Source organism: Thermothielavioides terrestris, chromosome 2 (genome assembly GCF_000226115.1).
Source record: "Thermothielavioides terrestris NRRL 8126 chromosome 2, complete sequence".
Lineage (NCBI taxonomy): Eukaryota > Fungi > Ascomycota > Sordariomycetes > Sordariales > Chaetomiaceae > Thermothielavioides > Thermothielavioides terrestris.
The window spans coordinates 3,643,640-3,658,229 of record NC_016458.1 but is presented as its reverse complement, the minus strand read 5'-3'; the positions used below and the strand labels follow the sequence as shown (position 1 = coordinate 3,658,229).

The following is a 14,590-nucleotide window of genomic DNA, read 5'->3' as shown; positions in this document are numbered from 1 at the left end:
TAGTGCAAGCAGCCCAACACAGAGCTGCGAAGACGCAGTTACGTGTCTCGCGAATCGGGCCGTCCGGCGACCCCATCACCCCTTGATGCAACTGGAAATAACAGTATGGGGTTGTGGGCTCCGGGGCGGTCGCCTTAAACAGGCAAGCCACTTCCGTCCCCCACGCGGACCACAGCCCCGCTCCCCGCATAGTTCGGAGACCCCCGTCACACTCCATACCAAGTGCCGTGCCGGGGTGCTCAGAAGTTGCATTCGGTGGTAACTAACAGAAGGGCCGAATGCCTCTGACCAACAGAGGAGTCCTCACGTAGGATGGTTGGGGAGTGGTCATTTCTCAAGATGTGCCACCGGGCTTGATTACGCCCTGGCTCGAAAACCCTGTTCCAGAGAGGAGGGTATTGGGTGATTTGAATACACACACCGGAATGGTCCAAACAATGACACGCCAAATCCTACACCCGCCGCCGTATGTCCCTAGCTTCTTAACTACCACATCCTTCTCGTGCCCTGCCCCCTCAAGAAATCGGGAGATTGCTCGGCTGACATTCGTTCGAGAACGAGGAGACGCGCTTGCACCACCGCCATCCCTCCCTCGACAGCACTTTAGGTTGAACCCCTCAGATCTGGGCCGTAGGGAAACGGAATGCCATCTGGCGGAGCCTGCTGTTGTGACATTTCTGGGTTGCCAGAAAAGAACTGGAGAGTTTCGGCGCCCCAGTGGGCGGTTTGCATATAGTTCTCGAAGGAATCCTGGATACCGCGGGTCAGCAAGGTGTACGCCTGAGGGAGGTCACGGCATCTAAACTTAGGCCGGGGAACATCCTTACCCAATCAAGGTTGGTAGAAAAGTCGAGGTTGCCGCCCGCCATGTTATCGAACATGGAGAGTGGAGATTGCCCGCCGTCGAAACCCAGCATGGGGTTGGAAAATTCATATGCTGCGGCGCCTGCTCCCATATTTGTGCCTGGTCCCGTACTCGGGCCCGGGCCTGTATTCGATGGGTCCGAGCTCGGGTTGAGCGTCCCATACGGGGCGCCCGCAGACATCTGGGGGCCGCCGAGCGTCGCAGGCGAGCCGGGCATTGCTCCCTCCGAAAGCATGCCAAGTGTCATAGCCGCTGAGTGCTCCGGCTCCAATGCCGTCAAGCCAGTGGCTCCGAGAGGCCCGGAAGCTGACGTCCTCTCGACCGGACTTGTCGGCCCGTCCGCGCCACCGGAGCCCTTGATTTTGGCCAGCATGATCTCCAGCGTGTTGGACGCCTTGACTGCCTCCATCGAGATGTCGGCCAGCTGTTTCCAGACGTCCCTTGTCAGCTCAAGGCTGACGATCATCTCCTGGCGTTGCTCCCGGGACCAGAAATGCGAGCTTTGTCCCGCCGACCCCTGACCCGCATTGTCGAAGTGCAAGTCGAGTGCGATGAGCATGGCAGGAAGCAGGAAGTCCTTGGTCGCCACCGATGTAACGAACCACCTGATCGGATGCAGCCGCCCATTGGGCTGTGACTCCCGATGCAGCGTTGCCAAGTGCCGCAGCGCCTCTAGTGAGGCCTCGATGGCACTGCGCCGAGAGTGCGCATACCGGGGGTTGTGCCTCGCTCGCGGTATGTACTTCCTGTGGAGCAAACACATGATCTTGAGGTAGAGAATGTCCATGTTGAAGCGTGCCATGACTAGCGTCAGCGGGCCCTGGCATTCCTCAAGTGGCAGCATCTTCAGGTGGGGTGGTAGCTCGGCCCTGATGTCGCGTAGCTTGGCATCAAATCGGAGGATCTCGTCATAGTGAACTGGGTTCTTCACTCGGCCCGTGGCCTGCAAGATGGCTCCGAGCTGTAGACACAGCTTGATCTTGAAGATCAAGTAGCTGATGGGCGTCGGCTCATCATTGGGCCGAGACGGGGGTAATACCTTCGTGTCCGGACCGAAGTCTTCGTCGTTTAAGTTGTGGGGCAACTCGGTATCGCAGTCGTATTCTGAGATCATGCTGGGTAGTGCGATCTGATGCGACAAGAAGACATCAAGCATCCTAACGAGACCCCAGGTCCTGCGTCGCATTTCCTAAATTGGGGAGCAGTGGTCAGCTGTGAGAAGGAAGGCGCATACTGGAGAGTGAAGTTTTAAACAAACGGAGACAAAAGAGAAAAAAGGGGGAAAAAAAGGGGGTGAAAAAAAAAAAAAATAAACATACCGCCTCGAAGGGGGAGAGAGTGGGAAACCACTTGCCATCGCGATGGTATCCCATCCGCATCGCGATCCTCACAACCATGGATATAATTACCCACAGACTTAATTCGGCATCCCACCGGGACGAGTACTCGCAGAAGGCGTACAGCAACATGGCCTCCACCGTGTACTCGGCGGATTTTGTGTAGTCGGCGGCAATCAAACACTGCACTGTTCTCAGCCGGTACTCGTCTGCCAGCTCAAGCACCCGGCCCTTCCCATCAGGCGGCTCGTCCCCGACCTTGTGATAGCTCAGCATGGCCAAGCACAGAATCGAATACAGCAGCGCCAACCACATGATAGGCGTCTTGGACGGGTCTTGCCAGTGTCTGCGCAGTTGTTGATGGAACGTCGGCGCGTGGACAATGCTGGCAACGTTGTCTACCGAGCTGAAACACCTTGCGCACAGGGCTAGGACGGTCGACTTGGGCGGCAGCTCGGCGCGGAGCTCGATTTCAGAGGCAGGCGTCGCGCCCATCAGTAGGATCGGCGGTTGTTTCGCGTTTGGCGGCTTGGTTGACTTAATCCTCTCGTAGCTCCTCTCCATGTCCTTCTTGTGATTTGCGAAGTAGTTCTTGACTTCGGCGATGTCAAGCAGGATGGTGTGCCAGTGCTCTTCCCCCAAATAGACCTGCTTCGTCCGGCTTGCATCGACCTTCAAGACGCCCAGGGACTTGGCCAGACCCTCATCAATATCACTTTCGTCCTCGTCCTGCATGGCGCCGTCGTCACGCTCATCGATTTTCGCGGGCAAGGAATTGCTGTCTGCGGTGGAAGGCGAGGCGTTGGAAGCAGCGCCGGCTGAGGAAACCGAGGACGCCGCCCCGGGCAACGAGCCAACATCGACACTTGCCCCTCCGTGCATCAGCGACAGGACGAGACCCTCTAACCTGTCGATCCGGTTCTGCATATCGTCCGCACTGGGCTCCCCTTGGCTCTGGTTCTTCCTGCGGGAAACGGGAGTGGCGTATGAGCAGGAGAGCGTGTCTGCGCCCTCGCGCTTGGTGCAGTTGCTACATGGGTGAGATCTGTCGCACTTCCTGGGCGCCGTGTTAGAAAAGCTCGGAAGGAACCCAGCTAGCACCCCGGAGACGGCAGCTTACAATCTGGAATCGTCAGCGGACAACAACGCAAAAACAGCGGGAAGGTAGCAAGCGCGAAGGCGACTCACTTTCTTGTCCGGCAGGGGTAGCAACTGAGCGGCACTCTATTTCTCTTACGGACCACCCGGTACTGTGCTTCAGGAGACCGACCGGTGGACGAATTCGTGGTTGAAGGAGGCGTCGGCGTCATTTTCGAGCACGCAACTAGCAGACGAAACCGAATCGGTCAGGCAGCTGATACGCGTCCTGATCGCAAATGCGCCTTCAGATACGCAGCACGCGCCCGTCGAGCGAAACTGGGAGGCCTGCACCCCGACAAAGGTTGAGACAACCCCCAGCGTTTTCCCGATGCTTCCAGAGCAAGCCGCAAAGGAGCCCTGCGCTCAGAAGTTCGCCGTTTTCCAGGAAGTTGGGCCGAGACTGACGCGCCGTGTCTGGCACTGGCGGACAGAGGTGCGCAAAGAGACTCGGAGTTCCAATCCTGCTGTGGCGGCGACCTGGGAACTGCCCCGCTGCCACGGGATACGGCGGTAGATCTTCACGGAATGGCGGCGCGGACCAGCTTGGTGCTCATCAATTGTCGACGAGCCGCAACCTAGGGAAGACCGGAGGCCTGGTGAAACGTGTCGGTGTTGGTGGCGGCGAGTGAGGTGTCCGTAAATACTGATCACGGGTGTCTAACTGTCGATGGGCAAAAACAACACTTCAGGATGCGGGCTGCGACGAGACGGCGAGAGGAAGTCAGGAGGGATGGAGCGAGTCGCACATGAATGACGCTGGCCAAGGAAGCCTGCCTAGGTAGGTAGTGTACTGCGTAAGGGTGAGTGAGCGTGGGAGTTTTGGTGGGGTTTGGGCGAGCCACTGCAGGTGGGGCGGGAACGGGGTCAAAGTGCTGCAAACGGGAATGCCAAGAACTGCCGTAACTTATGTATGGAATAATTACGTGTATGCGTATTTCAGGTCCAGACTCGGAGAACCGTCCGCAAGTTACGGCACATAAAGCAGTGAATGGCTTCCCTGACTAACAGGACCAGGGCTCTCGCTCTACTGTTCACCTTGCTCCGGAGACATACGTGATGACCACAGGTAGGTTGGCCGCAACTATCTAATTGTTCAAGTTGAGTCTGCCCTTAGCGCCGTCTTTGCCTTTCCGCGCGGTTCAGCTAAACCCTCTGCACAGTGTGGTTCTGTGGTACAGTACTCCCCGTGGTGCTCCTCTTGGCGCTCTTTGCTCTTTCGTGGCGGAGAGGTCGTGAACCATCACGTTCATAGGCTTGCGTGCAGACTTGCGAAGATTGGTCCTTCAATCTTAATCCCTTTCTGTTCGCATAGGAGCGCATCGCCCCACGAGAACCTGGCCTAAATTCGAGATAAATACAATCACTTTGTTTGGAGCACAGAGCAGAACATAGAGATGGGTGCACTTGAGGATTAGCTGAGTAGCAAACGTCCCAGTTTATTCCTCGAATCCCGGCTTCGTCAACCGCGGTTATCCCCGGAGGACGGCCACCTCCTCAACAAAGCAAACCAGGCGTTGAGCGAGTGCGGAGATAGCGGAGGATTGCACTCTTGCTTATTAAGCTCTCCAACAGCAGTTCGATGTGAGTCATACGGAGAGGGCACCGAATTGCTGCGCGCGGGGTCATGGATTTCACACGGCAATCCCGCCTCTCGAAGACAGTGCCTTCGACAGTCCGCAGCATCTCGCAAGACAGTGACCGGGTTCCCCGACAATGACGGCGGCGGCGGCTATCTTCCATCAACCAGGGTTCAAGACGCCGCAGCCGCGGTATCGCCGTTCGTTTTGACGCTATATGGTTTCAGAAAGTCGGCGTTGTTCTCCAATTCCTCTTTGACCTTTCCAACTGTCAGTGCTTGCCCAAGACAAAGTGCGCCAAAAGAAAGGAAAGAAAGATGGAGCGGAGGGGAGATATGTAAACGCACAATATCAAGACCGCCAACCAGTTCCCCCTCCACCCAGAGTTGCGGGTAGGTCGGCCAATCAGCGAACTCCTTCAACCCTTGCCGTACTTCGTCGTCGGCCAAGATATTGAAGAAGCCGTACTTGACAGAGTTGTCGCGCAGGATGCCCACCATCTGTCGAGAGAAACCGCACTTTGGCTCGCTCGGTGTCCCCTTCATGAATAACATAACAGGCGCAGCCTTGACCAGTTCACCGAGACGCTTGAAGAGCTCCTGCTTCTTTTTCTCTGGGTCTTCTTCCGTCGCGACCTCCCCACCGTTGTTGTCGATGCCGGCTGCCGGACCGTTGCTGGCAGTGCCTGCCGCCGCGGTTTTGCTCGCGTGTCTTTCGATCGCATTCCGCACCCTCGCGGCGCTGCTCCCGCTGACCGTTTCCAGCACCTCTCCGTTCCTGATAAGGACGAGGAAGGGAACAGCCGTCACGTTGTAAGCCTCGCTGATGTCCGACAACTCCTCAGCGTTGATCTTCACCCACGAAGTCGACAGCGGTTGGGTTACGGGGTATTCGGCGGCGAGAGTCTGGAGGACATTTTCCATCTGCTTGCACGGTGCCGCCCATGGGGCATGGAAGGAAACGATCAGCAGAGTGGACGACGGCAGCGTCGAAACATGCTGCTCCCAGTCCGATACGCTGGTGATCTCTTTCAACTCGGACATATCGCACAGACGAGGTAAGCAGTGTTGCCGCCCAAAGGAATTTGATGAAGAGCAGTGGAGTGTGGGCAGGATGCCGCGGCTTAATACTCTTTTCAAATTGGAGTGTTTGATGGACGACGCCAGTTGAAGAGAACTACCCCTCGACCTGTGGAAAAAGGTCCGGCACTGAGGCAAAACCTGCCCCGCCATCTGTCAGCCGATAACGGATGGGGCGGGTCCTTGATTGGTCATATCTGGTTGCGTCATTCCACAACCTCTTTCGCCCTCTTCCCCAACCACACAATCGATCAGAGACGACGCCCTTCACCTGCACTCTCGTGTACACTGTTGGTCGAGCGGTCTTTGCGGCGTGTTAACGTAGCCCAAAGCGATTTCGTGGCATTTCAACCGAAAGCGCCAACCTAGGTCTTTGAACGAGTACCCAAGATACGGTAGGTAATGTTAAAGTAGAGATAACCAGGGTAACGTCATCAGGTACCTTCCAAGGTTGGCTTTTTTGTGTGCGCTACCTCAATCGCCATACACGTGTACCTCAAGTTCGGATCATCTAGGAATAGGTACCTAGGTGCCTCAAGTTGCCGAGATTTTCTTCCTGTTTGACGGGTTATCCTTTCAAAGGCCAAGGCTTCAGATGGCGAAAGTTCTCAAGGCATGACCACATCACTCAGCATACTCCAAGCGCCGCTGATGAAACTCCCAAGCGCCTGCATCGCGGCAGTTACTGGACATGCTATAAAACTGCCGTCCGTGCGTTATTTGACGCAGCAATCGATACACCAAGGCGGTCTGCACAGCCCCCATTTGCTTTGAGTGAAGCTTGCCCGGAGCGGCAACTGAAACAAGAAGCGCAGTCGGCTTTGAAGGGAACCGGGTTATGCCAGCTCACACAGTATCCGTACCTTTACACAATAGCCAATTGCAGCCATTCATGTGATCTCCAGCCAAGCAGGGTCTGCCCTCAGCCACTCGCGCCCTGCGCCCCTTTGGCTGGCGCGCCTTGGCGATCTCCCTCAAAAGGCTCAAAAGGCACAGCGACCCGCCTCAGACTGCCTGCAAATCCCCATTCTCGGCCAAGTTCTTGGCATCTGACCTCGCTCGCAATCCCGCATCTGACCTCCGCCACATTCCCGTCACTTCCGCTGTCAACGCCAGCCCATCGTTATTCAACCATCCTCTCTCGACTGCTTCACAATGTCGGCGCAACAGTATTACCAGCAAGGTCCGCCGCAAGGCTATCACGGTGGGCCCCCGCCCCAGGGCTACCCGCAGTACCCCCAGCCTGTAAGTGTCGTTCCCGCAAGACCTCTTCCCGACCAGACCTGCTGATGCGGCGGCTCTTTTCCGTAGGCTTATCCCGGCCCGGCACCCCAACAGGGCTACTACCCGCCCCAAGGCCCAATGCAATACCAGGAGCAACCACGCCATCACGGGGGCGGCGGCGACGGCTGCCTCAAGGCCTGTCTGGCGGCGCTATGCTGCTGCTTCGTGTGCGAGGAAGGCTGCGAATGCTGCGCTGATTGCTGCGAGTGCTGCATGGAATGCTGCTGAGAGTGGTTATGGGAAGCACCGAGGGATTGGAGGTACCAGGACATTCATTCATGGTTTCGCGTTGCGTCGAGGACACGGGAGTTGACAATGGCTGGCGCCCTGTAATAGTAAGAGACCATGGATTTTGCTTCCAGCGTCTGGGGTTGAGCAGTCTGCACTTCAATATTGAACTTAGCGCAACACCGTGTTTGTTTCCTAGATGTGTGAAACGCACCACCTCGGACGCAGAAGAGCTGGCCAGCCTGCGATGCCAACCTGACTGCTGTTCAAGTGTAGCGAGCCAGTGGATGCAGTCGAGTCCCGGGGTGGCCGGGGTGCCGATCTTGGGGAATCCAAGCCGTCGTGGATCCTCGAGATTTGTCCGAGAAACCAAACACTCGACTTCCAGGTTGTCTTCCATTGCACAAGCGTCATCTTATGACCTACGGCAGGTATGGAATCCTCCCTCAGCTCCTGGCAGTCTCTTAGCCCAGGGCAGGCGTAGAGGAGGTACCTAGAAGGTACCTTACCTTTCCGGAGCTGTGGATACCTCGCTACCTTCGGTAAGGTAAGGTATGTTACCTCTTTGCCCCAGGCGCCAAGCCCCGCCAATATCCTGGAACCTCCACTGCTCTTGCACAGCCTCTTTCGACGTCCGCTGGAGAGCTCCCTCCCAGGCCTCTGTTCCCGTCCTCACACTGAAAATTCAACATTCCTCGGAGTCAACCAGCAGGCTCTCGATCGTTGGTTCCCGTCTTTCCTTGGTTTTCTATTCCTCTTCTATTTGTGTCTCCCTCACGTAGCGACGCGAGGACCGACAATACAATGGCGTCGCTAAATCTATCAATAAACGGTCCCTCGATCAAAAGCAGCTACCAGGGCGTCATCAATGGCCCTGCCCTTTCGTCGACCTCGCCGACCGCAGCGCGCTGGGCGCTATTTACAGTGCAGGCGCCGCTGCTGAATGCGTTCCAGAACACCGGTGCGAAAGAGAGCATTCTGAAGGTCGAGAGCACTGGTGGTGAGTGCGACGATGCTGCCCCGCTGGTTCCCGGCGTCGCCGACGGCCCGTGTGCCTTGCTAACCGGGCCCTCTCCCGTCTGCAGATGGCGAACTCGCCGAGCTTGTGGAAGAGTTCAACGAAGGCCGCATCCAGTTTGCTTTCGTGAGAGTCAAGGATCCGAACACCGGCCTTCCCAAGAATGTCCTCATCGCCTGGTGCGGCGGCGGCGTCCCGGAGCGCACCAAGGGCTACTTCACGAGCCACGTTGCCGCTGTGTCCAAGGTTCTTCACGGATATCATGTCCAGATCACAGCGCGCTCCGACGCCGACCTCGCGCCAGAAGATATCATGCAAAAGGTCGCCGATGCGTCGGGAGCTAAATACTCTGCGGGGGGCTCCACTCCCACCCCCGCGGCGGCGCCTCCTCCGGTCGCTAAGAAACCCGTGTTCACCCCGACAACGTCCGTGTCCGGGAGCTCCTTCAATCCGCCGGCAGCCGCACGCAACCGGAGACCTGAGCATACCGACGATGACGGCTGGGGCGCCGACGCACCGCCGGTCACACGTACCGAACTGGAGAAGGTCGAGCCGGCTTACAAGCCGACAAAAGTGGATATCGCGGCCCTGCGCAGGAACAATGACGACTCGCGGTTCAACGGGCCGTCGAAGCCGGACGACCGGCCGAGCGATATCGTCAAGGGGGGTTACCAACCGGTGGGCAAGGTCGACATCGCTGCGCTCAGGGCCCAGGCCTCACAGGATGACCGTCCCACGGTGGTCAAGGGCGCCTACGAGCCTGTGGGTAAGGTGGATATTGCTGCCATCCGTGCAAGAGCTCAGCAGCGCCCTACCGAGCCCGAGGCCGAGCCGGCACAGCCCAAGAGCCTTGCCGAACGCAGCGCTGCCTTTACCCAATCGGAACGGCTTACCGAGCTGCCCAAGCCCAAGGTTGCGAAAGCATTTGGCGGCACGCCCTTCACCGGAACCAAGGCTCCCACCCCCGTGGGCCTGGGCTTTGGTGCTCCGTCGATGCCTGCCCCGCCGCCTGTTGGTGCCGCTAGCCGGACGTTTGCTGACCAGGACGGCAAAACCCCAGCTCAGCTCTGGGCTGAGAAGAAAGCCAGGCAAGGCGGCGCGGCCGGGAATACCGTATCTCCGCCAGTGACGTCGCCCATCGCAGCCCAGAAGAGCGGTAGCGAGTGGAAGAGTGGCTATTCGGGTAAAACCTGGGCACCTGTACAGACCACGACGTATGGTCGAGGAGGCGTGGAGAAGCAAAAGACGGGAGGAACCGAGCGGTCGGAGCCGGAGCCGGAGCCGGAGCAACCCGTGGCAGGCGCTGCGGGTGTCTCGGCGTTACGCGACAGGTTCAAGGACGCCGCGCCTATGGGCACGACTACCCGGTCCGCCCGGAGCGTTGCTGCTCCCGTTGAGGACGAACCAGCACCGCCGCCGCTGCCGTCGGAGACCCGGCCTGCTGGCGGTTTTGCTCTTCCCGGCCTTTCTTCTCGTCCGGCTGCTGCAAATCAGGAAGAGGAAGAGGAAAAGGAGGCAGAAGCGCCCCCATCTATCCCGTCGCGCAACTACGAAGAGCGCGAGTCGTCGCCTGTCCGGGTTGCGATGCCTGTCCCCCGGAGTGCCGCTCCTGCGATGGAGCCTCCGGCCGAGAGACTGCCTCCACGACCGGTGCCCGTCCCGGAGGAGCTGCCCAAGGAAGAGGAACTCCCGACTGAGCGAGAGTCTAACGATCCGCGAGCTGCGGCAGCCGCCGTCGCCGCCGTGGCCAGCAGCGCAGCGACCCATGCCGCAGACAGCGGGCCTGCAGCCACTGGTGCGTCTGGCGGTAGGAGGGCGCTGATTCAATACGACTACGAGAAGGCCGAGGACAATGAGATTGAGCTCCGGGAAGGCGAATATGTCACCAATATCGAGATGGTAGACGATGATTGGTGGATGGGTACCAACGCTCAGGGCGAGACCGGCCTGTTCCCGAGTAACTACGTCGAACTTGTTGACGACGACGAAAGGTCCGCTGCCCAGCCAGCGCCGGCGCCGGCGCCGGCCCCTGCCCCGGCCCCGGCTCCGGCGGCAGCCCCCGCAGTGCCCGACGAGCCTGAGCATGTCGCAGCGGGACCCACGGCGACAGCACAATTTGACTATGAGGCTGCAGAAGACAATGGTTCGTCGCCGCCTGCTCACCACCCCTAGCCTGGCCCTCTCAGTCGACACGCGTTACTAACATGTGCCGGCACAGAACTAAGCTTTCCCGAGGGAGCCAAGATTACAAACCTGGAGTTTCCGGACGAGGATTGGTGGTTCGGTCACTACGGTGGAGCGTCCGGTCTCTTCCCAGCAAACTACGTGCAGCTCGACTCATAGACTGAAGACCATGCGTGTGGGGGGATTCCGCACGAGCAGGCGTTTCTCTATCTCGTTATTGTGTTTGAAGGCTGGTAAACAAGACAGGTATCTTGGCTTGATGAGTGCAAACCCCTTGGTGCCTCCCTAGCCCCGCGCGATATTCTCCAACTCATGTGTGAAATGGCCGTGACGTGAACTACGTAGAAAAGGCAAGTTTTGAATCGCTTGTTGCCAAGGGCTCTAGCCTGTCCAGACTGTTTTACGCATTTTCCTAGCCGGTGTGCATGAGTGAGAGAGCAAGTGTGTTTTGATGCTTGATTACCGTAGTTACCTGGAGCGGCGTTAATTACCTGCCCATGTAATGTGTAACTAACGGGATTGAGCCCCGAGAGAGTGCCCCTCCCCCGCCCAAAACACAACCTGGAACACCTCCCGGCTTTGAATTACCTGAGTATTCCGTACCTGAACACAAATGCCGTCCTGAATCCATGTTACTCCACAACAACCTGGGAAATACCAACAGGTCTAACGACACCGCAGATCGCACGTTGCGCAGCGGCCCCCTACTCGAGGAGGACAGTAAGTGGGAAACGGTGAGCCGAGGGTTGCGGCCCGAGGATCGAGAGCCATGTATGCGCACACGCCATCGCCTGCGCCGCCCCCAAAGCCACCAGGAAGCCACGATGTAAGCCGGATGAGCACGGCCGCCAGCGGGTCATTACCGCCGGTCCCGCCATTGCCTGAACCGATAACGGGCATGCCCGCGGCGGCAGAGGAGCACGCCGCGCAATCGCAGGACATTGCGGATCCTGGTGATCGGTGGCTCCCCAAGTTCCTCGAGGACAAGTCGTAAGTTGTCAGGGCACCCCACCACGGAGAAGCGTTGTTCTCGGCTGACTCGCCGGCTCGTCTTCCCTGCCGCGCCGGTCTCAGCAAACAGGACCTGGCCGACATCCTCTCGGACCCGGCATTGCTCACGGCGCTAACGCACTCCCCGCGGACGATCCACCCGTCGCTGAGGGCGTCGCACGGCGCGCTGCAGGCGGCGCTGGCCGAGAACATGGAGCGCGCGGCTCAGCTGCTCGACCTCGAGGCTCGTCTCGCCCACCAGCGGACGGCCGCCCAGGCGCAGCTGCTGTCGACCCACGCGCTGGAGCGGCAGTGGCGCGCCAAGCAGGCCGACATGGACCACGCCCTGGCGCCTTTCGCGCCCGCCAGCCTGTACCAGCGCCTGGCGCAGGGCGTGGCCGAGCAGGAAGGGGTGTGCGACGCGCTCGAGGAGAGCTTTCTCGATGGCGGGGGAGACGGCGCCCTGGCGACGGAGCGCGAGGTGAGCGACTGGGTCAGGCGGTACAGGGAGGCAAAGAAGCTGTATTATTTGCGGCAGGAGAGGAAGGAGAGGTGGGACGAGGGCCGTGTAGGTGGCTGGCGGTAGTGGAGCGGTCAGGTAAGAAGGTTCGGGGTGTGTTGGGAAGGGGGAACAGTTGCCAGTGGAGCCCGGATAAGGGGCCCGCACCGGGCAAGAGGGTATGGACAGGCCCAAAACAGTGTAATACGATTAGAAGGCACAATCCACGCGTGGAGGAACGGTCGGTCACTCGGCCAGCATAATGGCCAAGCGTAGTTGGTTAATGATTATCTAAGTGGTCAGCCGACTGGCCCTCAGGGGAAGGTTTTTAACACCCTCTCTACCCCATACAATTACTTTCTGTCAACTAAGACACCCCGCCGTCTCGACTACTCCGTAGCGGCGCTCCGATACGAAGGCAGCCAATACTTGTCCTCCTCCCCAAGGAGTCTGCCCGGGAGCAACCCGGGGTCAACGACGGCCCCCGGTGTCCACGAGTAGACACTACAGGCATCTATAAGAGGCTGAAGGGACTCCTCTTCATCTCCGGGCTGCGAGGGCTCATAGGAAGAGCGAACAAGTCTTCCTCATTGGTATCGTCTGACCCCGCGGCCGCGAGAGCAGGAGCCGCAGCATGACCGCTCTCCACCATGGCATCCAAGGACGCGAGGCCGCCGCTACCGCCCGAGGCCGCCGGTCTGGAGACAGAATCGCCCGTGATAGCAGAGGGTGCTGACGCAGTATGATGGTGCTTCTGTGCCGTATGCGTATTCTGTGCAGCTGTTCGGAAGAAGGGTGCAGTTAGTGACAAACCGGCGCCATCTTTGCTTTGGTCCACATTGTTCTTCACGAACCACTTGAAGCAGGGCTGCCGGGGCCATGAAAGACTTGGAACACACCTTGACTACCAGCGGCTAGTTCCGCGGGACTGGTTGCGAGCTTGAGGCCCCTAAGCTTCTCCCCCAACCGGCCGCCCATGGGACTCCTTGGGCTTGCTGGGCCCGTTGAGCTCTGTGGGATATGGAGCTTCGTCGGTCGTGGCATGCCCAGGCCTGGCGCGAGCCCAAAGTGGTCGATAATCCATTGGCGCTCTTGCAAGGCCATCTCGAGGCCCACGCTCTCGCCGTTGGCCCTCATCTCGGCCGCAATCTCGGCCTGCAACTCCGCCAGACGCAACCTTGCCCATATCGTGTGGAGCACGCCGCGCCGGCCGGCGTCCTGCTTGCTCGCCAACTCCGCGGGGAAGATGGCTGGCATCGGTTTGGTCCGCAGTATCATGCCCGCCTCGCTCCCGGTTCCGCCACTGCCGCCCTTGCGCGCGATGCTGACCAGTGCAGGAATAGGTGCGCCCGGGGGGAGGAGGAAGTAGATGCGGTGTGCGTTGCTATCGGGATCGGGATCTACATCGCGGATCGGAAGCACGTCCCCCTTGCCCTCCCATGACACTTCCCAGTCGCTACCTGCCGCTCGTGGCTCGGAACTGCCGTCTTGCCTCGGCGCCACGTCATCCCACTCGACCATGAGGATCTTGGTGCCCTCGTTGCCCCTGCCAGTTTCGAATTCAAAACGGGACCGGGCCAAGCCTGACGACGGCGACGTTGGCGTCTCGACCACGTCCAGGGTCTCCAGCGGCTCCGATGCGGGCGCTTGCGTGCCCGGGGTTGCCATGTCGCGTCCAGGTGTGAAGGCGCGAATCTAACCGCAATGTGGGCGCAAAATACCAAAAGCAACAGTAGTAACAGGAGCAATGAGGACGGGAGGGGTTTGCGCGAGACGAGCCGACGCTACTTCGACCGTGCTCTGCCCGGGGAGAAGGAGCGCGCGCGTGTGAGGGCACGGAGAGCGGCGGATGCAGGTCGGGCGGGATCTGTCGTCGCGGGAAGCAAACGTGGTGGGGGAAGGGGAACAAGACTCGGCGAACGTCGAGGGCGCGGGCGGGTTGAGTCGGCTCAACTTGGCTGGGGCTGAGCGGACAGGTCGCTGGAGACTTAATGCTTGGTGGTCTCGTCGAAGGACAGGAAGAAAGAGACAAGGAACGGTTGGGTATCTCGGCCCTTGGCAGGACAGGTAGCGCGCGCGACGTAGGCTAATATGAAACTCACAGCAGCCGCGAGGCAGCTCGGAATATCTAACTGGGAATCAGAAAGGGAGGCCAGGGGGGGGGCAGCTCCAAGAAGCGACAAGCGATAACCACACGCGATGCAAAGGTGGGATGTCGGTCGCTCAGATTGCAGAGCAGGGAGGGGAGAAAGCAAAATGAGCGCCGAGTAGGTCAGAGACGATCAGTGTCAGCTTCTGGCAGCTCTCGGCAAGCTAATGACAAACGAGGCGGGATCCAAGAGTCACGGCAGCTGATGGCCAAATAACCGCCTTCAACGTGAAGAGATGG

The 14,590-nt window shown here is 59.2% G+C and overlaps 6 protein-coding genes across 6 annotated transcripts; 3 read left to right on the top strand and 3 right to left on the bottom strand.

Annotated features, from left to right (window-relative positions):
* Positions 1-221: 221 nt before the first annotated feature.
* Positions 222-3,321, bottom strand: THITE_2113271 (uncharacterized protein). The gene is made up of 3 exons (XM_003652097.1): positions 2,185-3,321; positions 828-2,054; positions 222-750 (listed from the first exon to the last, which is right to left on the bottom strand). Exons 1-3 carry the CDS (start codon positions 3,127-3,129, stop codon positions 604-606), a joined length of 2,319 nt encoding a protein of 772 aa, XP_003652145.1. The 5' UTR covers positions 3,130-3,321; the 3' UTR covers positions 222-603.
* A 1,343-nt stretch (positions 3,322-4,664) lies between these two features.
* THITE_2170110 (uncharacterized protein) lies at positions 4,665-6,047 on the bottom strand. The gene is made up of 2 exons (XM_003652096.1): positions 5,267-6,047; positions 4,665-5,179 (listed from the first exon to the last, which is right to left on the bottom strand). The coding sequence occupies exons 1-2, from the start codon at positions 5,960-5,962 to the stop codon at positions 5,093-5,095; spliced, it is 783 nt and encodes a 260-aa protein (XP_003652144.1). The 5' UTR covers positions 5,963-6,047; the 3' UTR covers positions 4,665-5,092.
* Positions 6,048-7,085: 1,038 nt separating this feature from the next.
* THITE_2170109 (uncharacterized protein) lies at positions 7,086-7,884 on the top strand. Its single transcript, XM_003652095.1, has 2 exons — positions 7,086-7,243; positions 7,310-7,884. The coding sequence occupies exons 1-2, from the start codon at positions 7,154-7,156 to the stop codon at positions 7,508-7,510; spliced, it is 291 nt and encodes a 96-aa protein (XP_003652143.1). The 5' UTR covers positions 7,086-7,153; the 3' UTR covers positions 7,511-7,884.
* A 235-nt stretch (positions 7,885-8,119) lies between these two features.
* On the top strand, positions 8,120-11,093 carry THITE_2113263 (uncharacterized protein). The gene is made up of 3 exons (XM_003652094.1): positions 8,120-8,510; positions 8,596-10,671; positions 10,747-11,093. The coding sequence occupies exons 1-3, from the start codon at positions 8,315-8,317 to the stop codon at positions 10,869-10,871; spliced, it is 2,397 nt and encodes a 798-aa protein (XP_003652142.1). The 5' UTR covers positions 8,120-8,314; the 3' UTR covers positions 10,872-11,093.
* Positions 11,094-11,347: 254 nt separating this feature from the next.
* THITE_67758 (uncharacterized protein) lies at positions 11,348-12,507 on the top strand. Its single transcript, XM_003652093.1, has 2 exons — positions 11,348-11,702; positions 11,787-12,507. The coding sequence occupies exons 1-2, from the start codon at positions 11,482-11,484 to the stop codon at positions 12,286-12,288; spliced, it is 723 nt and encodes a 240-aa protein (XP_003652141.1). The 5' UTR covers positions 11,348-11,481; the 3' UTR covers positions 12,289-12,507.
* Positions 12,502-13,959, bottom strand: THITE_2113259 (uncharacterized protein). Its single transcript, XM_003652092.1, has 2 exons — positions 13,101-13,959; positions 12,502-12,981 (listed from the first exon to the last, which is right to left on the bottom strand). The coding sequence occupies exons 1-2, from the start codon at positions 13,867-13,869 to the stop codon at positions 12,716-12,718; spliced, it is 1,035 nt and encodes a 344-aa protein (XP_003652140.1). The 5' UTR covers positions 13,870-13,959; the 3' UTR covers positions 12,502-12,715.
* Between the last annotated feature and the right edge of the window lie 631 nt (positions 13,960-14,590).

What these genes read in the sequence shown, in the direction of transcription:
- THITE_2113271 (XM_003652097.1), bottom strand. Translation starts at nt 3,129, where the DNA reads ATGCAGAACCGGATCGACAGGTTAGAGGGTCTCGTCCTGTCGCTGATG. An exon ending in CTCTCTCCCCCTTCGAGGCG is followed by an intron (nt 2,055 to 2,184) that starts GTATGTTTATTT and finishes TCCCCAATTTAG; the next exon opens with GAAATGCGACGCAGGACCTG. An exon ending in TTTCTACCAACCTTGATTGG is followed by an intron (nt 751 to 827) that starts GTAAGGATGTTC and finishes CGCGGTATCCAG; the next exon opens with GATTCCTTCGAGAACTATAT.
- THITE_2170110 (XM_003652096.1), bottom strand. Translation starts at nt 5,962, where the DNA reads ATGTCCGAGTTGAAAGAGATCACCAGCGTATCGGACTGGGAGCAGCAT. An exon ending in TGGTTGGCGGTCTTGATATT is followed by an intron (nt 5,180 to 5,266) that starts GTGCGTTTACAT and finishes ACAGTTGGAAAG; the next exon opens with GTCAAAGAGGAATTGGAGAA.
- THITE_2170109 (XM_003652095.1), top strand. Translation starts at nt 7,154, where the DNA reads ATGTCGGCGCAACAGTATTACCAGCAAGGTCCGCCGCAAGGCTATCAC. An exon ending in ACCCGCAGTACCCCCAGCCT is followed by an intron (nt 7,244 to 7,309) that starts GTAAGTGTCGTT and finishes TCTTTTCCGTAG; the next exon opens with GCTTATCCCGGCCCGGCACC.
- THITE_2113263 (XM_003652094.1), top strand. Translation starts at nt 8,315, where the DNA reads ATGGCGTCGCTAAATCTATCAATAAACGGTCCCTCGATCAAAAGCAGC. An exon ending in GAAGGTCGAGAGCACTGGTG is followed by an intron (nt 8,511 to 8,595) that starts GTGAGTGCGACG and finishes TCCCGTCTGCAG; the next exon opens with ATGGCGAACTCGCCGAGCTT. An exon ending in TGAGGCTGCAGAAGACAATG is followed by an intron (nt 10,672 to 10,746) that starts GTTCGTCGCCGC and finishes GTGCCGGCACAG; the next exon opens with AACTAAGCTTTCCCGAGGGA.
- THITE_67758 (XM_003652093.1), top strand. Translation starts at nt 11,482, where the DNA reads ATGTATGCGCACACGCCATCGCCTGCGCCGCCCCCAAAGCCACCAGGA. An exon ending in AAGTTCCTCGAGGACAAGTC is followed by an intron (nt 11,703 to 11,786) that starts GTAAGTTGTCAG and finishes CGCCGGTCTCAG; the next exon opens with CAAACAGGACCTGGCCGACA.
- THITE_2113259 (XM_003652092.1), bottom strand. Translation starts at nt 13,869, where the DNA reads ATGGCAACCCCGGGCACGCAAGCGCCCGCATCGGAGCCGCTGGAGACC. An exon ending in ACTAGCCGCTGGTAGTCAAG is followed by an intron (nt 12,982 to 13,100) that starts GTGTGTTCCAAG and finishes TCTTCCGAACAG; the next exon opens with CTGCACAGAATACGCATACG.